Source organism: Toxorhynchites rutilus, chromosome 3 (assembly GCF_029784135.1).
Source record: "Toxorhynchites rutilus septentrionalis strain SRP chromosome 3, ASM2978413v1, whole genome shotgun sequence".
NCBI classification, from domain to species: Eukaryota; Metazoa; Arthropoda; class Insecta; order Diptera; family Culicidae; genus Toxorhynchites; species Toxorhynchites rutilus.
Genome location: NC_073746.1, coordinates 271,061,333 through 271,088,512, shown reverse-complemented (window position 1 = coordinate 271,088,512; position 27,180 = coordinate 271,061,333). Strand labels below are relative to the sequence as shown.

At 38.9% G+C, this 27,180-nt stretch overlaps 2 protein-coding genes and 1 long non-coding RNA gene across 4 annotated transcripts in view; all 3 read right to left on the bottom strand.

Annotated features, from left to right (window-relative positions):
- Positions 1 to 6,295, bottom strand: part of LOC129777918 (uncharacterized) — a 75,606-nt gene extending 69,311 nt beyond the window's left edge. The window contains exon 1 of the mRNA XM_055784492.1: positions 5,499 to 6,295. Coding sequence (XP_055640467.1) covers positions 5,499 to 5,532 — 34 coding nt within the window. The 5' untranslated portion in view covers positions 5,533 to 6,295. The remainder of the gene's footprint in view (positions 1 to 5,498) is intronic.
- A 2,679-nt stretch (positions 6,296 to 8,974) lies between these two features.
- On the bottom strand, positions 8,975 to 10,071 carry LOC129780213 (uncharacterized). The gene is made up of 3 exons (XR_008743868.1): positions 10,008 to 10,071; positions 9,648 to 9,940; positions 8,975 to 9,581 (listed from the first exon to the last, which is right to left on the bottom strand). It is a non-coding gene; the product is annotated as an uncharacterized LOC129780213 (long non-coding RNA).
- Positions 10,072 to 18,480: 8,409 nt separating this feature from the next.
- The window catches only part of LOC129777502 (uncharacterized), a 49,095-nt gene continuing 40,395 nt past the window's right edge, over positions 18,481 to 27,180 (bottom strand). For both annotated transcript variants that reach the window (XM_055783794.1, XM_055783795.1), the window contains exon 3: positions 18,481 to 19,813. In XM_055783794.1, coding sequence (XP_055639769.1) covers positions 18,627 to 19,813 — 1,187 coding nt within the window. In that variant the 3' untranslated portion in view covers positions 18,481 to 18,626. The remainder of the gene's footprint in view (positions 19,814 to 27,180) is intronic.

Sequence of the window (27,180 nt, the reverse complement as noted above, 5' to 3'; positions counted from 1 at the left end):
TGCGTGGACGTAGCTATTCTGTAACAACACAAAGATGGTCAATGAGGGCCCAGAGTTTTGAACTCACGATCGATCGCTTACTAAGCGAACGCGCAACCAATGTGGCTACGGAGACCCCACGAAAAGCAGTTGTTGATGAAATTTTTATATTAAAGCCTGTCCACATTAAATTTCGGACACTTTTCTTTTAGTGTTGTTTATGAAATATTTCACTAATCAATGAAATATTTCACTTACATGGCAGCTGAAACCCTCTCATTATTTCGATGTCCAACATGTTTACATCCTTCTTCCTTCATCCTTCATCCTTCTTCGAACGCAATCTCGCCAAAAAGCTGAAACTGCCGAAGAGTACCGTGTTCAGTGTGTGCAAATCGTTTAACCTGCGCTTAACTGTGGATCGGAAGGTTGGAAGTGGAAAAAATCGAACAGTATGCTCCAGACAGATGGACCGAAATGTGGTTGCCATTATTGAGAAACATCCCAACCTTTTAGTTAGAAATGTGGCTCGAAAGGTTGGACAATCAAAATCATATGTAAAAAAGTAAAGCAGAGGCATGGACTGAAGGCGTACAAAGTGAAAAAGGTGCCCAATCGTGATGATAAGCAAAAAGCCGTGCTAAGGTGCTCTACACCCAGTTTTTGCAAAAATGTTCATGCACCATAATGGATGATGAAACTTCAAACAGCTTCCGGGTCTCGCTTTTTCTACTGCAATGCGAAGAAATGCCGCAGCCGAGTGTTTCCGGACCAAGAAGCTGTCTAAATCCCCCAAAAAGTACTTGGTTTGGCAGGTCGTATGCAGTTGTGACTGAAAATCCAAATCTTTCGTCTCTACCGGCACTATCAACAAAGATATCTATGAGAAAGAATGTCTCCAGGAGCGGTTGCTACCAAGCCACGACTATCCAGCGTTGTTTTGGCCAAATTTGGCATCTTGTCACTTTGCAAAATCCATCCTGGAATGGTATAATGCACATGAGGTAAAATATGTGACAAAAACAGAAAATCCACCGAACTGTCCAGAACATCGCCCAGTGGAAAAGTACTGGGCTCTGAGTAAGAGAAAACTATTCGAAACTAAGAAGAAAGCGAATGGCATTAATGATTTCAAGAGGAGATGGAAAAGCGGCGCCGCCAGCATATCTGAGGATACTGTAAGGAACCTAATGGCAGATGTTCCCAAGAAAGTTCGTGAATTTTACCGACAACGTGATTAACAACGAAGAAAGCTTTCCATGTTTTAGATATAAGTCTATTTTACTGGAATAAACAATCGGTTTTGTTGTATTTCGTGAATTTTTGTTTTACAACATTTTGACTCACTATAAACACTTTTTTTCGCGTTTTCATGTATAAATCACACTGAAATAAACGATGTTAGAGTAAAATTGAGAAAAATGTCCTACAAGAGTCTTCAGTTGGAGAATATTTCATAGTTTTGTTCTACGATTTGTCAACAATAGATGAACGTAGATCCCTGAATATAGAACATAATCTTGTTTCGAGTTCCGGTTTACTGATAATAGTATTATCAGTATTATGACAAAAAAAATGGAAAACCCATACGATATTAGGTGAAGGGTCTTACCAGTGCAAGTCGAATATCGTATTCCGATACCATTTTGGAATCGAAGATGGTTACTTTCGGTTCGTTAGAAACGGCTTTAAAGACCGAAAATGGCATGGTGTTCCACAATACGATCGGGAATGACAGTGTTAGCGCATATCCATGAAAGCGCGAAGAAAATTTTTAAAAAATGTGTTATAGTGAGCAGAAAGGATTTGAGCGAGAGGGAGATAATGTTAGAGAAAGTGTAGAGAAAGTGTAGAGAAAGTGTACACGTAAACGTCAACGGTCAACGGTCAAAACCAACGTCAACAATGATCTCCTTCGCTTCTAAAACTCAAAATCCACAAGGATTAAATGTTTTCAAGGTTTCACCTAAAAGTAAATACTTGGGGTGCAGTTCAGATATTTTTTCAGAAATTTCACTGAACAATTGGTATTTTGAATAATAAAGTTACTACAGTGGTAGACATTCGTTTAGCCGCACCCTATTTTTCCTCAATATTTTTCAAAATAAATCAATTCTTTGTACAGTTTTGCTCATAAAAGACGATTATTGTTTATTTTCATCGAATTCATTCTAAAAAAAAGTATAAATTCACTTTTTGTTTTCTAAGTAATTCAAGTATGTGGAATCAGAGTGGACATTCGTTTAGCCGTATCCTAAAATTTCAATTAAAGAAAATTTGTGCGGCAAATTTCGAGTCCAATCGGTAGCTGATATTTAGTATGTCCACCTCCATTTCGGATCACTTTGAAAACTCGATTTGGCATCGAATCAGACAGCTTTTAAAGTGTTGCCATATTGATTATAGGCCAACACTCCTGAATTACTTGCCTTGAGACTGGAAATGTTGTCAAATTGTCATCCGTTTGCATAGACCATCTCGGCCAAGATTCTCTATAGGTCCTCTATGGGATTGCAATCGACTTCCAGCAGGTCATTCAAGAAGCGGAATGTCCTTCTCGGCAAACCATGCCTTCGATTGCTTGGAAACGTGGATCTATGCATAATCCTGCTGAAAAAACGAAATTCCCCGGTAGCGTTATTCTCAATATGGCCAATCAAAACGTCCTTCAGTAATTGAAGATACTTTTCGGAGTTCATTCGGGTGAAAATGGAACGAATGAGAAGCTTGCTGTGATAGGAAACGGCTCCTCACACTGTCAAGCTTCCGCCCCAAAGTTTCGCTTCGATCTCACGGCATGCCGTTGACTTAAATTGTACCAATAGCAACTGTAACAGTCCGGACCATCCAAATTGAACTTTTTTCGCCGGAAAATACAACATTTCTCCATTCTAGTTTCCATTCCATGTATTGCCGGGCGAAAATGAGATGGTTCTGCTTATGGGTGGCGGTCATTTTCGGCTTCCCTTGAGGTTTCTTCCACATGATATTTGGAGACTCATTCAAGATGCGCGCAATATGCCTCTTCGTTACTGGAACAACCGACTCTGCCTTAATGTTTCTCTGCCATCGTTTCCTGGTTGCTACGTGTCTTATTCGACCTTTAAGACGCAAAGTAACTTTGGTGTTCCCATTTGTTGGTCGTTATATCCCATATTTCTGGCACTATTGAAAGAAATTCCGTACCAGTTTCTCAGATAGACCAATTTTTGTTATGATCGAGCGATTAGAAAACTTTTGTTCACTGAATATCTTTATTAATTTCCGCCCCTCTTCCGTCAATAGAATACCTTTCGCCATTCCTTTAAATTCTTCGTAAATCACTAATCTGACCAACTTCTTACGTTGCACATCTAATATTTATCTTGTAAATTGAATATTCCCAAGTATTTTTTCAAAAAACACAGATAAAGGCTTGGTGATTATGCGAGAACTCGATTTTTAAGCACTGCGGCTAAACGTATGTCTCGGGAAAAAACGACGTTTGAATGTTTATATCCACCGATGCCGCCGTGTGTGTGTGTGATTGTGACACACGTATTTTCAATAAAAGTGACTTAAATATACTATCACTACATCAAATAAGTATCCCGATAAAGAACATTCCTAGTTGTTTTGTAAGTGTTTCAAGCTTTTTTTTTCAAGTGCGGCTAAACGAATATTTATCACTGTAGAATGATCCGAGGAGGCGATCTGGCGTAGTGGTAACATCCATACCTCTCACGCTAAATGTCATGAGTTCAATTCTCACTCCCGACATTCTTCCAAAATGGAAGGTAAAAGTGACGAACCAGCCGAAGGTATTGAAAGTCACTATAATACAAAAAAAATAGAATGATCCAAGTTGCACACAGTGTACCAATTTTAATAATAAAATTTAAGTAAAGCGCAGACTCGATTATATACAGTTTCTGATTTCTTTTACTGTATATAATCGAATCCTGTATATAATCGAGTCAAAAAAAAAATCGTTTTATTCGTGTTTTTTGCATGTATTTTTCGTTTTTTGGAATTTCATTTTTGATTCATCCCCTTAAAGTCAGAAAATACCTTTATCACATGAAAAAAATAAATTTATCCCGATTCTCTCAGGAGGTGATAGACGATCATATTTGATGGAAAAAATCCTTCTACGCACATGTACAAATTTCAACAATGACAGAGTTATAGATTTTTTTTTGGCTCTGTTGCCTCAAACTAGCTCTACATTACAAAATACGCTACAGAAGATGATACTGTTGCTTTCATTTAAAAGATGAGAAAATTTAGTTCAGGATATAGTGGAACATCTGAATTAGTGGATTTTAATAACATTTTGGAATTGAAAAACTTAAAAGTTAATAATTTTTAATGTGTTATTATTAATTGCATCCTAAAAGTTTATATTGAACTAGATTATTTCCTGTATAAACCGGTATGTAAATGTTGTTTGGGTATAACTCCTTCCATAGTGAAACGGCTATTCAAACTAAGATTTTTGTTTTGACGCATGTCACGAATCACGTATGAGCTGTAAGAAATAAAAGTTCGAAAAACGAATCTCAGAAGGATCAATTAGACTCATTTAAATAATTTTCAACCTGGTTTTTGCTGCTGTTGATAGGATAGTGCTCAACATTGCTCCAAGACAACTTCTCAACATAATCCAACACTGCACAACACTCAACAGCAATTAAGCAATTTGCTTTAAAATTTGTAGTGGCATGGTGGGAGCTTTGCTGAAGATTCCTACTTCGACATACTCTTACCATTCATAATACGAATAAGGCGTATAAAAAAGTAAACAATACAAAACCTCTAAAAGGGCATACAAAAAGATGTTGGAGTTATAAACTAATACTCTAATAATCGAACATGCAACAACAGGAATTAGCAAATGTATGATTTCACTTGAGAATTATCCATTCATCATTTCAACAAACTATCTCCTCTATCTTCTTCTCCTAGTAACGATAAGACGGTAAAATGCATCCACAAGTGGAAAACTGACACGATATGAAAACAGCACACAGTTGTATTTGAGAAAAAGCTGTGTCACAATACTGAATGCGAAATGTTTATTCTCATTCAGATGACCAACATAATCTGCAGACTCGGAAAAAGCCATCCTCCAACAAATAACTGATTCATTCACTAGAAATATGTGGAACAATATCAATACCTAAATTAATAGCCCAATTGTAGTGATTTGATGCAAATGAATAACTCTGAACCGTTGCCGTCAAAACTATTGAATCAATCTTTCCCCCCTGTAGAAAGTATAAATTACAATTCTCCCCCCGAAGAGCGCTTGTACTATGCCGATCAAAGTTGGATAAAATTTCGATTTGCTGATTCACATGTAGGCGGATAAGCGCTCTTTCTCTCTAGACTGACACTTTTCCCACTCCCCAAGGACTTGCGCAATCATTGCGCAAAATCTACGCGAAAGTTTCGCACGCTGGCTCTCTGACAAGCGGTGTTGCATTCAGTGGCGGAATATTTGCTTCATGGTGTACGGATATTTTAGGAGGATTTACCAGTTATTGAAACGTTTATCCAGTTTGGTCTCATTTCCTCGGCTTTGGTGGTGTTTTTATTTTTTGTAAGTCCCGGCCTCGTAACGTCTCACTGCTGTTTGGGCGCGTACACGGATGCTGCTTATGTAATTTCACGGGGTAGGTCACACACAGAGAAACGAAAAAATATCACATGTATCACATTCCCCACACAGTATTCAGACAAAAACGTTGCGATCTCCTCTGCTCCACACCACGGATCGTAACTCTGAGAAACTAGTTCAAACACTTTTTTCTGCATCCGTTTCAAAAAAGGACAACTGAAAGATGCTCATTCACTTGTCTGTTCCAAGAAGAGGAAAACATATAAACACATTCACACATTACACAACCCAAACGGACGAGCGTTGCAATAATGTCCCCCCTATTAGTCGCTATTTTCGGGTGGATAACATTATTCAACTCAAACTTTGCATAAACACTCCAAGTGGGGACTGACGACGCGTTCGTTATGAACCTACACCGAACCAAACCGTCTTGGTTCAACGTTGCTCCGAGACTGAGCGGAACAAACCCAAAAACCAGACACTTCACTGCAGCTAGCGGCAGCAACGGCTCGGTCGATCAGGAGAAAGGGTACCTACAATAGAGAAAGATCTTCACCGTTCAAGGACTGACTGTTGAGCCACGAGTGATGTATCCGACGCAATGCGATACGCGATCTTTTTGTAGCGAGCTTTTGATTGTTCCGACTACGGAAGTAAGTTTTCCGAAAAACTCAAAATTTAAGCTCATACTGTATAAGCAGCGTCTTACGACTTACAAGAGAAGGAAAGAAGTGGAAAAATTGTGCGCAGCTCCTACAGCGATGGAACTTACTGTGCGATGTTTACCATGCCGTGCGATGTTTTTGTGTTGCGCTATCAATGATTGTGTTGCATCCATAAAATGATAGTGATACAAGTAGCAAGGCGATTCTATCTTATGATCAATGAGTTATGCTAACCCTCCTCTTGCTCCCAAGTTCACATGCTATACTCGTTCCGTGTTTCATGAACTAGATCATTTTACGACAGCATATTCAGGAATCGACTTCAGTCCCAGAAGTGAAATCACTTTAAATTCTATTTGTGTGTTTATGTTAATGACTAGTCGTGTCTCCCCTGGCATGGCGGTAAGCGTCGCACCTGTAGTCATTGGTTTGATTCCCATTCTGGCCGGGGATTTTTTCGCCAAAAATGACTACAACTAAGCCGTGTTATGTATTTATCTGCAATATTCGATGAAATGAACCATCAAATCGAAATAACTAAATTTGACAAACTAGGCATGAATAGCGCTCTGTTAATCTGGCTTCTTACCTCATTTATCGTAACATGTCTGTCAGGATTGGGGACCACGTTGCGATACAAGCTGGCTTGTTCCGGTGTCCCTCAAGGAAGACACCTCGGACCGTTTTTATTCCTGCTGTACAAGAATGATGTCAACTTCGCTCTAAAATGCCTTAAACTCTCGTATGCTGATGACCTGAAGCTGTTTTATACGATACAGCAGCCACAAGACGCAGTTTTTCTACAAAAACTAAATAAATAAATAACAAATAACACACGTTGAAGCCAGTACGAACTGATTTATTATTTCATGATGATTTCGCAGTGAATGAAATCCATTCATTCATTCTTCGTTTTCAAGAGACTTCGAATCCTGAGTTCACTTCTGTTGAAATTCAAAAATGCTACCTCCTTCTATACCAGTGATTTTCAACCGGTGGGGAATTCCCCCCATCTTTGAAAACCACTGGTATAGAAGGACTTTATTGGAAACACTAAAGTTTGCCATCCTCGGCCCACCTTTTCAAATTTGAAATGTAATGTTCAATTGAACAACTTCGCAATGTTTGAAAGACTTTCGCCAGTGAATGATAATGAAACAGACGACGAAACAGTACAGAAGACTATAAAAAGATAAAAAAGGAAATTGTACAGCATCTGTTAAGACTCTTTGCAACAAATTAAACTTGTAACATATTTTCCTTATATCAGAGAACAAGATTTGGACATGGTTTGAAAGGCCTTCCGACTGACGGTGATGAAAGTTTCGGATCAATTTCAGAACAAAATCATCGATCTACAATTGAGCGATACTTATCCTGACATGCGGAATAAGCGTTACGAGTGTTGTTGTCTTTCGCGTAGTATTCATGTTAATCAGGATTTCCTAGAATGCTGCTGATGGAACAAAACACCGTAACAGAGTAAGGTAAATGATTTTGGTTTGTCCATTCGAAAATAGGATCATGGTTTGCCCACTTTTTTGAATGCTCTAATTCAGCGCTCCTGTGTAAAATAAGGTATTCGAATGTTTCAAAACATATAAATAAAATTGTCTTTTTCATGATTTACAGTGGTTTTAAAGTATATTTTTACGGAATCACATGTTTTAAAGGATTATAAAATACATCTTCTATTTGTGTCAATGCGCCCCTCATTCGAGCTAACTTTTAATCGATCACCAGATGATTATTTGGCAAGTATTCAGACCTTTTCTGGATTATAATACTTACAAATATTGTAAACATCTTGCTTGCACACCATTTGTATCAGATTTACATATCTAAATCATTAAATTAACGCATTTTGTTGAACTCAATTCTGATCATGAGTTGTCCAATTCAATGATGTTATTTTGTCCACATGATTTCTATGGCAACAGCTTGGCGCGCTGCAGTTTGTTTGTTGTGTCCTTCGCGGATAGCAGAAATAAGGTTTCTCTGTGTTGAGTGAGTTGAGGGTAACACTTTTAAAATGTCAAAGAAAAGGTAATATTCTGAAGAAAACCTAAATTATGAATAGATCAATATGATGAAAGTAAACTCAAGCAATGATAAATGCAACATCTACTTGTGAACTCGAATGTTTTTATTCAAAAATGGTGATTTCTAAGCCGGACAAACCTTGATCATTTGTTTGGGCAAACCATGATCAGAAGTGGTCAAACCATGATCATAATTCCTTTTTAAGGGAAATTGTTAAAAAACATGAAAGTTTGAATAATTTCAACACCTTTTGGTAGTATTAGCAACTAGGGACTTGGGGCTTTTCAAACAAACCCGTATCGCTTATGTGTGATTTTCATGAAGAAAAATCGATTTGCATTTACTAGTAGCGTAAAAACACCCCAAATCGGACAAACCAAGATCATTTACCCTACATATGGAAGATCACATGAGATGTGCTTTTCGACAACTTTCTCAAAATTACGATTTTTATTTATTCTTAGTCTTCGATGTTAAATCGTACAGACTGTGACTTAAACTAAACTAAATTTCTAATTTTGTTAACGAACACATCCTTGCTAATACAGAAATCAAAATTGTCATAAACAGCGTTAAAAGCACGAATACATGCACTAAAAGGATTATTGAACCCGTAGTTTGTCCTGTTAGCTGGTAGTCGAAGAGCATTGTGATGTCGAAGAGTGCGAGACGGGACGTTTATGTAGATACTCTGAGGTAATGCCGGGCAATCCATACGATTTTTGAGAATATCGAAAATAAACACTCGCTGCAGCTTCAGGCGTCTGGTTGATAATGGGCCTTATTCCCGAATACACTACACGTGAAAACAATGTGTAGTGAGTACAACGTTATTCCGGAATACACGCCACTGTAAACATTTGGTAGAATTCATTATCAATACACCGAGTTCATCCACCGATGTTATTCTGGTTTACACTTCACGCTCTTTTTTGTATAAACAGCGATTCCTCGAGTTCATCATAATCGCCGATCATACACTCTCCCAAAAAGTTGGTATATATGACGAGCTTTTTGGTAAATGTTACCAATACTCAGTAAATTTATTACCAATAGTAAACATATTACGCGATAACAATGGTAAACAAATGTCAAATCGGCCAGTATAACCCAGTATAAGCAGTCGGTTCAACGTTGGTTTAACATATACCCTAAACATGTTATGTTAACCCAACCTTTATGCATATATTGTTATAAACTTATTGAGCTTTTGTATGTATCTTTATTCATTTATTGAACTATCTAAACTATCGACATCTGATCCTGCATCGATTGGGTCTGATCCATGGCTACAAATTAGAACAAAATACGCAATTATTACTACAAATGGCTACGACAGACTACTCAATTCTCACCATTATCATCTCCCAGGACCAGCGTGTAATTACTTCTCAGCCAAACACATTCGGGAGATATCACGAAGCTGACAAAACCCAGGCGGAATTAAGTGAGGCTTAATCCAGTTGATCGAACCACCGATCACAATCGTCTGCAAAACGTTTATGAAGTTGTCCTTGACCAAATCCAACAGCATAAAGGCAGAACTAGGACTCGACAGGGCTCGATTTTGTGTATCGAAGGACCCAGATTCCTTATTATTGAAGTAATGTCTCCGCATTCTCCCGCAGCAGACGAGCACAAATCATTGCTATCCAATATGTATCAATATTAATTAAAGAACATAAATTGAATTGATTTTCACGAATATTACTTACCTGTCCCGAATCTGAGTGAATACGACCTTCTTCTGTGAAGAAATAAATATTGGAAAGTAGTACCGTGCAACTCAATTAACAACTTGGTAATTAGGCTAATGAAGTTATATTTACATTTTCCTCGCGGTTGCCAGTAATGACAATCGTTTAAATTACTAATACCGCGAAGTAAAATGAATCCATCGTTGGTAGGGATGTGTATTGCATCTGACATTCATTTTAAACCGGCGCCACACGATGCTACGAACACCCCCGAATATTGGGCGCTCGATGGTTAGACGCATCGTGTAGGACGAACTACGAGCCTCCAATGTCGAGCGTCGAATATTCTCGTTGGAAGGTAATCCATTTGTTGTGGATTACCTTCCAACGCGAGTCAAAGGATTTTTGTCATGCGTTGATTCGACACTCGATTACATCCGATACACCGCTACACAATTCGTCCGAATCTATCTTTGACAGATTGGTTTGTTTACAAGTTTTAGATGAAGGAACTATGAAATTAATTCATAAAATTCAAAATATTCGGCAAAATATTGCAGTTTAATAATGTTGATTTCAAGCATTTTCAATTTACATCCCGATATCAGTACAATTGCTATGGCAGCAATTTCAATACTCGTATCATCATCCAATTTCCTAACGTTTTTGATGGTAAATAAAAACAACAAACATTCGATCCAAATACTCACCGATTGTTTGGACCGATTGCATTGAATCGAACATTCACTTCACCGTGTAGCAACACATTCGTCACAATCAAGGCGCCTAGAAGTATATCCTAAGGTGGGCCTGCTTGCTAAAACCACTATTCAGCCATCTTGGAAGTCTACTGTGTTTTGTTTGTAAACAACACAAAACGCTTGTGCCCAAGCTCGCTCGTGATCAGTCTGTCTCTTTCACGCTTCAAGTAAAAAATTTCCCTTCTGCTTTCCTCCGTACTGTTTTCATATACCGCTCCCTAACCAACTTAGTGATGAAACGGCCTCACCTTAGGATATACTTCTAGGCGCCTTGGTCACAACATGGTCGATTCATCGAGTCAAATGTTTGAGTCCAACATTCGAGTGAAACGTTGGACGAATCGTGTAGCGCCCGCATTACAAACGATTGGTAATATTTACAGAAAATTTGTACATTCTACTGTTTGCATTACAAAAGATCTGGAAGCATTTTTTAGTAATCCATTTTCTGGGTGTATCGAGTTGTCCTCGAGTTGTGGATAAACAAAACAAAATACAACTGACGTTTCTTTTACGGTGGGTATAATCTCGTGATATATTCATGTGAAGAAATATGATGAGATTTATAGAAATCGCATCAACCGTTTATACTAGCGCGAACTTATATACTGAATATATTCACATTTTCAGTGAATTTATTCAAATGAAGTAGAACTGCATCCAACTTTAGTAATTTCTCACCAGTGAGAAATGCACCAGCGTTTACATATGCCTGAATTTATCCTATACATAGTGGTTATATATACCTCGAAGAAGAGTATCATACATATTCTCACCCGTTTACATCTATTTCCGTGTGATTAAATTTATCTATAGCTATATATCTCCCGAATGTAAACGCGCCATTAGAAACGACATTGGAAATGAACACAGGGTCATATTGGTATCCACTCCATTTTCTACACGAAGTTCATTTTTACACTTCACGAAACAGGAATGAGTACAAAAAGTGAAGTGAGATGTAAGCGTAGTGGGAACGTAAGTGTACGTGGATACGGGAATAAGGCCCAATTTCTCCAAACCAATCAGCAGGCAGCGTGATGTGTACGGTGGCAGTTCGGTAGGGTTAGCCCAGGGAAGCTGACGAAGAGCGAATCGTATGAAATACTTCTGTACTCGTTCAAGTTTCGGACCATGGAGACGTGATAAGGTGCCCAAACTGGCGCTGCATATTCCATAACACTGCGTACTACGGAGCAGTATAGTGATTTAAGAGCATATACATCAGTGATGAATGCTGTGTGGCGACGGATGAACCCCAGTGCAGAGAATGCCTTGGTTGCAGTTGACACAACATGCTCACTGAATCTCAGCTTACTGTCCACGATCACACCTAGGTCACTGTAGAATCTTACCATGTAATTAGCTTCACTACTCAAAATAAATCGAACAACTATTATGGTTTCGTACACGTTTATTTTTCCTAACCGTTCTCTTCCGGTACAACGAATGTAATGCCCAACCATCAACTCTCCGATCTCGCACACCAACCCAATCTCTCCCAGTACACTCTAATCTTAAACATGGCATCTTTCCAATACTCTACAGTCACGTATGGAAATGACCCGCTCAAGAGCGGTCGAATCAAAATAGTAACTGAATTGAACAGCATTTTGACAGCGGGTAAAATGGATAACTTTGCATTTTTTAATATTTACAGTCATACCATTTGCATCGCACCACAACAAAAGTTGATCTATATCAGTTTGCAAAGCTTCACAATCCAGGACGGATGCAACACCCGGAAAATTTTCAGATCGTCGGCAAAGAATTTTTTTCGATGACAAACGGTGGGCGAGATCGTTTATGTATAGAACTAAGATAAGAGGCCCGAGTACGCTTCCTTGAGGAACTCCAGATGTAATATTAAACGATGCCGAGACATCGTGATCAACTTGTACGAAAGCTATCCGCCCGGTAAGTAATGACTTCAGCCAATCAACTATCCAACTTGGGAAGCCTAAATCTGAAAGTTTGTCGACAACGAGGATGTGTGGAACCACGTCGAAAGCCTTTGAGAAGTCCACGTAGATCGAATCTACTTGGCAACGGGATTCTACTGCAGGAAACAATGTGTTACTATAAAGGGTGTGTCACATCAAATTGCATCACGGAAAAAACGCTGTAGAAATTTAATTTTTAGGAATTATATCTTCAGCTTCCGCTTATAATCAGATAAGAGTGTATAGATCACGTTGGTCATGCTTCACTGTCAATTTTTCGTAAATTTGGAAAAATGTCGTCGAACGAAAAAGAACGTCGTGAATTAATCCTGTGCACTCATTTCGAGAATCCGGAGTTGTCACATCGGGACATCGGTAAGATGCTGGGAATCATCCAATCCACGGTCAGCAGAGTACTAAAACGATACTTCGGGAACCTAACCATCGACCGGAAGGTGAAGAACGGCAAAAATAGATGCTCCGTCAGTGAAAAAGATCACAAGCGCGTAGTTAAGCAGTTTAGACGTGATCCGAGAAGTTCGATCCGGGATGTCGTCAATAAGCTGAATTTGTCAAGTTCATTCGTCCAGTGGACCAAGTAGCGGGAGGGCCTGCGTACATACAAGGTTCAGAAGGCTCCTAACCGCGACGAAAGGCAAAACATGGTGGGGAAGACGCGAGCCCGGAAGCTGTACACCGAAATGCTGACGAAGCCGCATTGCCTGGTAATGGACGACGAAACCTACGTCAAAGCGGACTTTCGTCAGCTGCCGGGCCTGTTGTTCTTCTCCGCAGAGGACAAATTCAGCGTTCCGGAGGAGATTCGCAAGCAGAAACTATCCAAGTTTGCCAAAAAGTACATGGTGTGGCAAGCGATCTGCTCTTGCGGAAAGCGGAGCGCCCCCTTCGTGATGACCGGCACGGTAAACGGGCAGGTTTACCTTAAGGAGTGCCTACAGAAGCGCTTACTACCACTATTGAAGCAGCACGAGGGCATCTTCTGGCCTGATCTCGCTTCGTGCCACTATTCAAAGGACGTGTTGGAGTGGTACGAAGCCAACGGGGTCACCTTCGTGCCAAAGGAAATGAACCCGCCCAACGCGCCGGAGCTTCGCCCAATAGAGAAATATTGGGCGATTATGAAGCAGGCCCTCCGGAAGAACCCAAAAGTTGTCAAATCGGAGGCGGACTTCAAGAGAAAATGGATTTCTGTTCAAAAAAAACTACAACCTGACGTTGTACAGAACCTTATGGACGGGGTAAAGAGGAAGGTGCGAGCATACGGGCTTGGGCTCGAAGTATGAATAAAAAGAAAATGCCAAAAGTTGTTTAATAGTTTTTATTTTACTGTCTAAAATTTTAAAAAGGATCGGTCTACTGGGCAAATTTCTACAGCGTTTTTTCCGTGAAGCAATTTGATGTGACACACCCTTTATTCCATCAGATTGGTCGTCGTTGAACGACGCTCGACGGAACCATGCTGAAACTCGCTGATTGAAGGCTTAGCAGCATTATTCGGAAAACGATGGACGACTGTTTCGAAAACTTTGCCCAGACAGCAAAGTATCGATATTCCACGGTAGTTTTCGACGTGATTCATGCTTCCTGCTTTATGGATTGGGACCATTTTAGCACTTTTCCACATTGACGGAAACGTACGCTCGGCTAATGAACGATCAAAAATCAACGTTATAGGTGAAACCAGTTCGGCTGCGCATCCCTTGACGATGCATGGCATCAATCCATCCACACCAGGTCCATTGGAAACATCCAGATCGTTCAGCGCTTCGAAAACGTCTCTGGCAGTAAAACGAAAATTAGGAAGATGCTTGCTCGGCGTCTTTTATATTCAACATTGCATGGAATGCGTTTCGATGATTTTTGAGCTCTAACAAAAGCCCAAAAAGATGAAGGATTCAACTTCAAATCAGATTGGAGCTTATCTACGTACGCTGCATATGTTGTCTTAAGCAGAACATTATATTCACTTTCAATGTGGCGTAGGATGTTGCTGTTTTCTTCAGATCTGGCACTAAAGAATCGATTGTGGGCTTTACGAAGCTTGTTGCGCAAGTGACGGAGCTCGGGCGTCCACCAAGGTTTACGGGTAACAATGAAAGTGCCAATGTGGCGACGGGGAACTAGCTTATCGAAAACGTTATGTAGCGTAGCATAGAAAGCAGCCACAGTTTCATCCAGTGGAGTACAGCTCAAGCTAAAGCTACAGATTTTGGCAGAAATTGTTCAGGCGCAGGTGCCATACTGACTTAACAGACTTTATATATCTTTTTTGTTATCAGATACAAGTATAAAATCAAATTTATTGCGAATATAACTTGAAACTCGTTTGCATTCTTTCATTATTTTACTGATATGCCTCACACCTTCTTACAAAATCCTGATAGGGGGGAAGCACTGGGATTATTTTCCGTAAAGGGGAGAATGGAGCAAAAAAGGTTGAAAACCACTGTTCTATACCAACAAAAGCGAGCGGGCGGAGCTAATGACGCAAATATATGGCTTGTCGGTGAACGAACTGTGTGCTATTCATTATAAAATATTAGTAGGCTTTGAGATGAATTGTAAAAAAGAAAGGCAGAATAAAGATAGTTCCGGAAGTGTAAGACGTGTTCAGTGATTGGGAAACCAAATCTCCGAATATTATACCTTATCCGAATCGGGATTACCACAAACTGCACAGAGAATATACCGCGTATGCGCTCGATGCATGCACCGAAAATGTTATTCCGAAGCGGTCGAAACGGGCACGAACGAGTGTACATTCACTAAGAGCACATATTGCCGCTACAGCTTGCTTGGAAAGTCAGAGATGACGATGTATTGAATTATGCAGGTTTTAGAATATAGTGCAATTCCAAATGAAATTGAACTAAAAATGCAGATTTTCAAAACTTGTATTTTTGATTCGAACGAAAGTTTGTATTCCATTTGGGTTGGAGGAAATATGAGTTTTCCACAGCATTTGGAAACACACACAGCATACGTCTTTTATTAGGAAAGCCAAATCAGAAAACAGGTCACGTTTTTATGAAATAAAGTTAACGTTAATAACTATTTTTGCCGCCAACGGATTTTGGCGATTTACATACCAAACAAATCGGAAATTCCATAAGATTTGTTTGATATGCTATACATTATAATCCCATAGTCTGTATATGGAAATTGGGAGCATTCCCATTTCCTCATACATTTGTTCTGTCCATTTGTGTGCTTTCCCGATCAGAGCTGTCAATAACGAGCAACTTATCGACGAGCAACGAAGGGGAAATCGTAAGATGTAAACTAGACATAGTAAAAAAAGAAGAACGAAGTGGAATATTTGCTTAGAGTATAAACAGTTGAACTCGCTGAGGCAAACTTAATTTCCCTTGAAACAGACTGAGTACCGTTATCTATGATCCATAGAAACTATTTATTATTTTGTGAACAAGTTGACATCAAAATTCGTATAGAAAAATTGTAAACTACTACATACGATTGGCTATAGTTTTTAGTATAATTCCTCGCTGTGGTGGCTGAGAGCAGACAAACAACCGCAAAGAGTTAAATTAATGATGATAATGAAAATTCCATTCTGTATTTCGTTCGAGTTGTTTTTGCATCCCGTTCGATCTGTTCCTCTTCGAACATTAAATGGACAAAACGTTCGAAATAGGGAATGAAAAATTATAACTCGAACGAAATGGAAATCCGTCGGAATACAGAAAAGGGCTGTAAATATTTGAATGTGAAATACGAAATGTTAAGTCTCGTTTCTAATGAAAATGTTTTTAAACATTTTCATCGTAGCTATAAAGAGATTTGCTCTTTGCTATAATACATTTAGCGATTTGCCACAATTTATTTATGCGTAAAAATTGCCAGATCAACTATTTTCTCTAAATTTGGATGTTGTGAAAAGTGATTGCGTTAACTTCTAAAGTGCGAATAATCAATGCATACAAATATTAGCATAAGCATTTTCTAACATTTCCTGCCTTTTAATAAATTAACTAAAATATGGTTCAAATGATCACAGCGATCTTTTCGCATTGGTGTAGTAATTGCTCGAATGTTTGCCTCAAATTTATCAATCAGATCAGATCATAGCCTTAACGTAGCCTCAAAGAGCAACATCCAATGGTGGTATGAGGTCACATTTTCTCGGTAACCAATTTTGATGGCCATTTCAACTTCCATTCTCATTATTTCCGTGATAGGAAATTCTAATTGTTAATTCAAGTGTTGCATGCTCATAATCAACCACGTGCGTTATTGAAGTAACGCGCTTTATCCAAGACATCACCCCTATCACTTGTTTCTTGTTTCTCAACCACTGAGAGATAACTTAAGAAAACTTGTAAGTAGGAGTGGAAATGTTATTAGGATTGAATTAAGGGGGTATTCTAGTCTAGAAATCTGAAAAAATCGAATTTTTTTTTTACCATATTTCTGTAGTTTAGGCATTCAAGAATATACTCTAGAAGGGACTTATCGAAAATCCTATTATTTACCTAGTTAGAGCCATCTTAGTGATGTGGTATCTAACCTGTTACGGCTATCACAATGAACTTCAAACGCGTTTCTCTCGGAACTAGTTTTTTTCTAACTGGCGTACACGATATCTCAAGTTCCACTGAACCGATTTATGTCAAATTTATATGAAAATAATCTGCATACATCTCTCTATCGCATGAACCAATAAAAAATTATAACTTTTTAATTTTACTATTTTTAAAAAATCGGTAAACGCAAAAAAAAAACGTTTTAAACAGCATTTTTGTTTTCAAACGGCCGCCATTTTGTTAAAACCCATGTTTTTGACTTGTCCGAGGTTCATGCCATAGCGACATCTTTACTGATTCAGAATCTGTTCGATTTTTTTGTTTCAGATAACCAGAAGGACTGGAATCGTGTACGCCATGGCACAACTTTTTTTTGAACACCCTCACTTCACCAGCATGTAACTATTCTAATTATGAATATTTTTTTTCCGTCCTATTTTTGTTTTATTGTTGAAAGATAGATAAACGAATAATGATATAATGGATAGTAAAAATATTCTTTGTTTTATTTTTACGGAGTTCGAAAAAACGTCCGAAATTCGTGTCTCTACACTAGAATACCCCCTTAACGAAAAGTATATCAAAAATAATACAACATAAATTGAATGATTCTCACTGAAAGGTTTAGATTGGTGTATAGATATAGCATAGTGTTCCACCAAAGTTATGCGATGCCTTATACAAATTTGGTGATTCGCCAAAAGCTTCTACAGTTCGAATGCCCACTTCAGATATGATTAGATTAGATTATTACTAGTTACTATTCTGAGGCTCTTTCTTTCCAACTACTGACGAAATGGTGGTTGATGAAGATTTGGATAAAACTTCGTGTTTATTCTTTGTGTCTCATCCATCCCGATAACTAATACAAACTCAAAGCAAACTAAATGATAGGTATAAAATTTACACATTTACTGGTAATCCCTCGGAGGAAACGATTCCTCCCTAATGCTATTCAATATGACTGTTCGAATCGAAAACACGATTTATACAAGAGGAATAATTCAACTCACACGACACAATTTCCTGAATTTTTGGCGCCGTTTTCATTCAATATATATATATATATATATGTATATATATATATATATATATATATGTATATATATATATATATATATATATATATATATATATATATATATATATATATATATATATATATATATATATATATATATATATATATATGTATATATATATATATATATATATATATATATATATATATATATATAACACACAGTTTTCACGATTTCATCAAATTGAAACATATCCGCACATCTAAGCTATAATACAGGTACCTCTATTTCTTAAATTCATTAGAAAACAACGCGTTCAATCTAGCCTAATTGGATCGCCCGCTTCCTAGGCGACTTCTATTTCCGCCACTCGGCTTTTAATATCTTTATGCCTCCGCAGGGTTCGCGCTGCTGGCAATGGAATGCCCTGTCTCCGTAGAAGCTCGTAGTCGCGGGTGCCAATTTCATTTTTGATGTCCAACGCCGAATTAATCATATGTGGCGTCCACCGCTTCGGATTTTCCGGCAATGTGTTAAGGAATTCCATGTGCTGCTGGGACAGTTTGCTCATGTCGAAGGTGGGTGCATCGTCTCTGTCAAATATGGAATGGTGCTCGAAAATTCCCATGTGCGAGTCATCGCCCATCCCATTCATGTCCAACCCAAAGTGATCCGGAAGTTGAGCTTCGCATTCGTATTCGGGTTCCTGTTTCACGTCCTGTTCTCGCTCCTGTTCCGCATCTTGGTCGTCTTCATCATCCAAGTCTTCCGCAATAACCATCGAGGCGAGATCTTCTAAACCATTATCATGCTCGTACTTTTTCAACATCACCAACGTTGGAATGTGCAGGCATTCCTGCTTTCGCAATATTTCATAGTTCTTCCCTCCAAGTTCGTTTTTGAGTTCCAATGTTTTCTGCAGCTCGTAATCGGAGAAACCTTTTGTATTGCTTGACAGAGACTGGAGAAAGTCTATCTGATCCTCGGTTAGACCGTTTATATCGAAAAATCCTTCAGGCTCTTCGGCATTCAGTATATCATCTCCATCATCACCGTACACCGACATACCGTTAACTCCCGTGCCATTCCCGACGGTGACTATACCTTCCACCATTTCCCTGTGACTTCTCTTACGACTCATCACGTCCACCCCGTCCAGGTGGACCGTGTGTTTGTACTTTCGCAATGTTTTCGCGCTCGGCAGCGGCATTCCGTCGTTCTTCCGCAATGAATCGTACTCCTTGCTGCCGATAATTCGACGAATGTCCATACACGTACGCAACTCGAACGGTGTCCACTTCTTGCGGAAACCCGTCATCGATTTTAGGAACTCAATGTGGGCGCTGGTTAGTGTTTGTTGCTGGTGGTGCCGTGTGTACTGATTCGGGTGGGGTGTATACAGACCACCGTTCGATGCATCGCCGCTGACCCCGCCGCCGTTCATGTACAGCGCCATCTCGGAAGCATCTTCCTCGTCTTCGTCCATATCTTCTGGATCCGTCCTGCGGCGGTAGTAACCCACGTCCGGGGTGGCTGGAATGGAAAATGTGAAGAAAAAAACAAAATAGAAATTGGAGAAACATCATTTTGAGACGGATTTGTGTGAAACATGGTGTGACAAGAGAACAGTTGTATGTTTTTGTCTTTCGTTCAGATGATTTGATTTAAAAAAAATCGCCACTATTGTTTTTTTATTGGATATACCGTGAAGTACCCATATACCGCTCAGCTAAGGCAATATTTAACGTTTGTATACTCTAAAATTTATTGCTTACGCGTATAAAATGTTCTTGAATGTGCTACTTCCTTGGTATTAGTTCCACTACTGAGAAACATACGAATGGAAGCGCTGCTCTATTCAAACCATCTAGAATGATGGAAAATATTCTGCCCCTTTTGTTCCTGACGTCCAGCAACTAAATGATTTTAGTGGAATTTTGTGGAAGACAATCCAGGACTATGTTTTTTTCGTGCATAGCATGTCGTTTCATAAGAGACATGTGACTTATGTCAATTTTGAAAGAGAGTACGGGTCAGTATTCCATTTTTAAATGAATTGGGATGAGCAGTAATTTCTTTGTGTTCACGGGGAATCCAGCTTTTGCTTTGGCTAACAGCCATTCAACTATTCGTACTTCTGTGACTTCAGTGGTCTGTAATACTTTCCCAAGACCTTCTCGTGCAGTGTTGAAAACGGAATGCCGTGCAATTTGGCCGGAAATACGACTCTTGCCCTTTCCACATCGTCTGTTATTCTCGACCTATCCTATTGCATGTGTATCTGACCGGCGTTTGTTTACTCATCGCAATATAGCAAATGAAATGTTTTGGGTGGTTGGGGCCAATATTTCAAATAATTATAGTTTTGCAAGTATACACAAAAATAATTTATCAGAAGAAATAAGATAGCTACTGTAAAAAACAGCATTTTATGTCAAGTGGGTGGAATTATGCACTGGCTGGTATAAGGGAGCTTCACGGTACTGATACACTGAACTCATCGTTATTTTTCGTGTTAATTTCGAGAACAAATATAAATTTATAATTTCTCATTCAGTGCGCTACTCTATTCACTGCGTTTTACAACTATACAACCACTTTTTTTTCCAGAGATATGTAAGAAGTCGGTTGAATTGAAATATATAGTGTAGAATACAATGGCTATCTTCATTTATAAGACTGGCCATTTCAACTTTATTTATGTGTTCAGGCGCGAAACATTCAAAAAACCAAAAATTCCAGTGTTTCATAACTATAGAACCAGATGGAAAAACTCTCACTCCTTTACAAAATTATCGCCAATTTAACATGAATTACGATAAGTTTCAAATTCGTAAGTCATCTTTAGTTCAAACTCAGTTCAAATAACACATTCGGGGTAGTTACTATAAAGCTGCGCCATGTTGTAGCGTGTATCTATATACTACAATTCGACCGACTTCTTCCATATCTCTGAATACTCAAAAATATGAGTGGTTCTATAGTTATGAAACGCAGTGTAGTAAGTGAAATGTCACAGGAATTGTTGAATAAGACGACTTGAGTTTCCTTTAGCTCACTCCACTTGTTTGATTTTTGAAACTAATCGTTCATCCACTAATCGAATACTTTTCAGCAGTTTGTTATTCGATACGATTAATCGATCCAAATAATCGATTAAACGTCACGCTGAGAGAAATAATTAGTTAGACTATTATTTCTCATTTGTTAGAGAGCCATCTGGAATCAAAAAAGTGTTCATTCCGCCTGGAAATCAATTATTGTCTTTTACGCTCCCCTAAACTCGTAAACGAATCTCATCTCGCATCGACGGCATTGAGCTTCTTTTAGGAGTTTAGGAGAGCGTCAAAGATAATGATTGTTTTCAGGATAAAACTGCAGCGGCCGTACGGGTTTTTTGCTCTGGGTTTGGATCGATTAATCGACGTAAATTATTCATTCGCTTCGATTATTGGTTGTACCGTATTTGTTCGATTAATAGTCGATTTCTGTAGAAAGTATTCGATTAATCGAACGATTATCGGGGATCCCTAAGTCACACTTGCCGAGAAATAAAAATCCACGTGGAACAACGATATTGGCACGTTTACTTCGATCTTCCCGGTAGAAACTGAAAATAACTGTCACTCTCTAAAAACGTCCCAACCTTTCTCTAAAGTATCTTGAGTAACAGCTATAACGCAACGCTGTAAACAGCGGTGGTCATCCGTCTTATTGGCTTATACAACAAGATGAGCAAACAGCGCGGAAAATGTGCGGAATCTGAAAAAATCATCTTTCCTATTTTACAACTTTTCAATAGTACATTTCAAAAAGTATATAATGTTCTCTAATGTAATAGGTGCGCAGAAATATTTTCAATCGATAGATGCAACAATCTATGAACCTATTGAGAAATGATCGAGTTATGAGCGTTTCGACATATTTCATCATGTTGTTCATATTTTTATTGCAGTGCAAATGTAGCGTAAGCAAACTAAATATTTGCGATGAGCAGCGCAATCATTCTCAAAGCAACAGAGCAACAAAATTTTCAAATTAACTATGATCCTCGGCATTAACATGTATATGTTACTTGCTCGCTGTCTAGAGTGACAACCACTTCCCGGAACCCGGAAACAATGTACGAATTCAAAAATTGAATGATCGATCGGAAAAAGTCATCAATCAAAACAAAACACTCCTAAAACACAAGCGAAAGAAAGGATCCCCCCTGACAAAAAGAAACTAAAAATCAATTTGCTTTTTATTATTTCGAATATTCCGAAAGTTTTGTCTAGCCTGTAAAAGACATGGGGCCACTTGACGTCATTTCAGTGTGAAAACAAAATGATTTGTACACAAAAAGGTTATATAAGTGTGAAAACAAAAAGGTTATATACACTTCATTTCATTTGAAGTGGCGTTCGTGATCAGGCCCGGGTTTTTGAAGGAACTGAAGATGGTTGATTCATGATTCATTATTGTTCTTGCGAGAACAATACGCAATAAAATTTGTCGAAAATTGCGTCCGTATACACGAAAATGCATCTCTTCTTCTAGACACACACACTGCCGCCACAGGCGATACTATATTTGTACCAGCACCACCATTAACAATACATAAAATCGAAAATCCTTACGTGCTTCTATGATACACAACCACTCTTCACCTAACGATAAGCACTATCTTTTCGTCATGTCGCCGCTGCCGTCCGGTCGCTAGCTGGATGATGACTGATGAATCATGAATCTTTACCAACTCAACCTATCATTAGTAACGCATGAAAACAACATAAATGTGTACGTGGGATGCATAAATACAGAAACGCTCTCCACCACACGACATGAAAATCGATTCGGTGTCCAACCGAACAATATGCCATCACTGTCGACATTTGTCAACCATATATTGTTTACAAGTCTTCGTGTTTTGCACAGCAAGTTCAATTTTCACTGCGTTGAAAATGTCGAGTTCCTTTGCAAATAAGCACCATTTGCACCATATATTTCAAATCCTATACTCAAAATTGTTTTCGAACGCTTTTCAGAGTTCATCAAGACAAATATTTGTGATGCAGAACTTGTCAATATCTTAATCTTACTCAAAGATATTGATGGTTTTCCACCCAAAAACGCATGATTTCAATTTTAGTTTACTCAAATACAAAAAATAACATAGATTTGAAAATCTCACATAATGTAGAGTCAAATATGGTCTTTCAAATGACGCTTATAAACTACTTCTATGTTTCTCCCAGAAAGAACAAAAAACAAATGAAGAGGGCGTACTTTTATTTCCACAGACAAAAAAAAAGTTTCTGACTAACTGGGGCTAAAACATTGTCGAGCTATGCTTACCTCTATCTATAGAGATAAGAAAGTTAATTTTTGACGTAGGACTACGTCTAACCGGAAGATATAGGGGGTGAAATGGAAATCTAGGCACTGAACAAGTAGGAAAAAATGCAAGATTTGAAACGCTTATAACTAGAGCATTTCTCAATAGATCGCAAAGGTTTTTGCATCAATTGATAGGAAATATATCTACGCATCTATCATAACGAATAACATTTCATTTTTCTTGAGATAAATAATTCAATAATTGTGAAATATCAAGCATTGTCAAAATGCACTATGTGCCCATTTTTGATTGGTCCATTTTGTGCTACTCAAATCGTACCGACCAAAACGGGCAACCAGAGCAGCAGCGAAATAGAATGAAGCACGATTGGAAAGGAAAAAGGAAAAAAAGAAAGAAACATTGGTCGCAGTCTCACACATGCGTAATTCTCGAGCCAGCCAGTCAGCTTAAAAATCCCCGCACCGCTGCCGTAACGATCATTCTCATTCGAACCGTACACCACATCGGTTCGCATCACAACACATCAACAAACCAACCCAAGCAGCCATGTCTGGTCATGGTAAAGGAGGAAAAGTGAAGGGAAAGGCAAAATCCCGCTCGAACCGTGTTGATCTGGAGTTCCCCGCAAGGGTAGCTAGGCCGAGCGCGTTAGTATCAGTGCATCAGTCCACCTAGCCGGCGTTATATAGTTTCGGCCGCCGAAGTGGAAAAGCTGCTCGCGACGATAAGAAAACTCGCATTCAGAACAGACCACATTCGGTTCGGTGGACATCAAGACAACAACAGGCAGTTGCAGCGAGTGGCAAACGCAATCGCAAAACGACAGCAGGTAGCGGAAGAAAAAAGTTTGTTCTTTATACAATCTGCTTTGGGGGCAAAACCAGAACAAGGCGGCATCGAGGGCGTTCGAAATGGTTTTTCTTAAAACCACGAGTACTAAGTTTTCTAAATTGGAACCATTCCATAAAACAAGGCGCTTTTCAGGGCCAATAAACCTTCCAAAAAAGAGTTTAGGAAATACAGTTCAATGCTTTCTAAAACATTATCCAAAATAATAATAAAACACAAATTGATTTTTTCATAATTTGTTTGCCAGGATCTGATGAGTATGTAAATTTGGCAGTTGTTCTGAGCTTATTGATTTTCACCAATTCTTAAATTGTTTCTAGATTGAAAGTACAGTAATTTTGACTTATCTCGACATTTAGCTAATTGGACGGACCTGTAATGCGACATATTTAGTTGGACATTTTTGTAAACATAGAGTTCGGGGTCCATATTATGACCCCACGTTGAAAGTCGACACTGTATCACTGTCATCGCATATGATCAATTACAGGTTAAAATTACCTCCAATCCGATACTGAGTGGTGGTAATGCGACGTGCCATTGAATGTAATTTACTGTAAAATATGTCACAAGCTGGATGGGAAGAAATTTTCCAACTGTGAAAGCTGTGGCGAGTGGCAAATGCAATCGCTAAACAGAAAGGTTTAGCCGAACAAGATGGGGATATCGAGTAATAACAAAACAATAAACTCTTTAGATTGAAGATAATTTTGTGATCCGGAAAAGGACCCTTTTTAGCCTGCATGTGAATCCAACGAGCGAACAAATCGTAATGAATGTATTTTTTTGCCATCGCTCCCTTTTAACGCTCATTCGTTCGTCTCGTTGGACTCGCCCCTCTGGCTGAGTCTGCCGATTTGTCTCTATCCTGTGAGTGTGTACCGCTAGAGTATAAAACACGCGGACCCCAACAAAATATCTTATTTTCTTTCAAACCATATACCCGTGTGGTTGTACGGCATCGGCATCGTGGACGTAACAAAGGAGGACAAGTTAAGGGAAAGGCAAAGTCTCACTCGAACCGTGCAGGTCTCCAGTTCCCTGTTGGTCGCATTCACTGATTGCTCCGCAAGGGTAACTAGGCCGAACGGATTGGTGCCGGAGCACCAGTATACCTAACAGCGATTATAGAGTTTCGGCTGTCGGAGTGCTCGAGTTAGCTTGCAAAGCTGCTCACGACAATCAGAAAACCCGCTTCAAGAACAGAGCAGCTTCGGCTCGGCGCTCATCAAGGCAACAATTAGTTTCAGTGAGTGGCAAAGTGTTTCTCCGGCACGTCGCATTAAATGTAATTTACTAAACAACATGTCACAAGCTGGATGGGAAGAAATTTTCCAACTGTGAAAGCTGTGGCGAGTGGCAAACGCAATAGCTAAACAGGAAGGTTTAACCGAACAAGATGGGAATATCGAGTGATAACAAAAACAACACCAAAGGTTCTTTTAAGAACCATCAACATATTCATAAAGAGTAAAAAGTAAACTAATCCATTTTTCAGGTAGATAGGTAGGTATTCACGTAGGAGAAGAAAATAAAACAATATATTTAAAATATATATTTAACAAAAGCTGTCCCCTTTGTATAGTCCTACGTCACTCCGGTTATGTCCCCGACATTACCCACCCGTCTTTTTAATTTCGTCGAATATTTTGATCACCTTTTTATTGCAACGCGAAAATGTTGTAAATAACATGAATATGTAACAACTTTGCCTGGCCGCTTGAATGCACCTCCTGGACCATTGTGCATTGAAAGAAAAATGCAGCTGAAGCGCATCAAATGCCTGTGGATTTTTATGGTGACTCTATACCATCGGGTAGATTTTATCGGGAATGGTTTCGACGATTTAAAAGTGGTGATTTTAGTGTTAAAGACAAAACACGTCCGGGTCAACCGGAAAAGTTTCAAGAAGAATTATAGACATTACTCGATCGAGATTCGTGTCAAACGCAAACGGAGCTTGCAGAAAGGTTGATAGTAACTCGACAAGCTATCTCTAAATGACTCATAGCCGCAGAATACATCCGAAATCAAGAAAATTATGTTTCATACGAACTGAGAGCGAGTGATGTCGAACGATGATTTAGATGTCCGAAGTGGTGCTTGCATGGCACATAAGGAAGTTTTTTTTGCATCAAACCTTTACCCGAGACAAAAAATTGGTGCGCTACGACAATCCAAAAGATCGTATGTATAGCCCGGTTAACCAAGAACAAATGTTCTGTATTTGGTGAGATCAAAAGGGTGTGATTCACTATGAGCTGCTAGAACCTGGGCAAACGATTATTGAAGATTACCACTGGCAACAATTGATTCTTTAACGCCAGACACGAGTCGATAATATTCCATCATGACAACGCTCGGCCTCGTTTTTCTGTTCGCATTGAAAATTATATGGGAAATAGCTGGAAATTCTGCTCCACCCATCTTAGAGCCCTGACCTTGCCCCTGCCGACTACATTTGGTTCGATCGATGCAGAATACTTTGAGTGGAATATGCTTTATTTCAGAACAGGGTATCAAAATTAGGCTGAATTTATTCCTGACTTCAAAAGATTAACTTTCTTTCGCGACAGAATCCATGAATTGTCAGAATGGTGGGAAAAAGTAGAACGAATTGTGTTGCACACTCAATAGTTCTAAAAAGAACAACTTATAAATAGACTCCTTCTGATTGTAAACGGTGGAATTATGAAACACTTTGCTG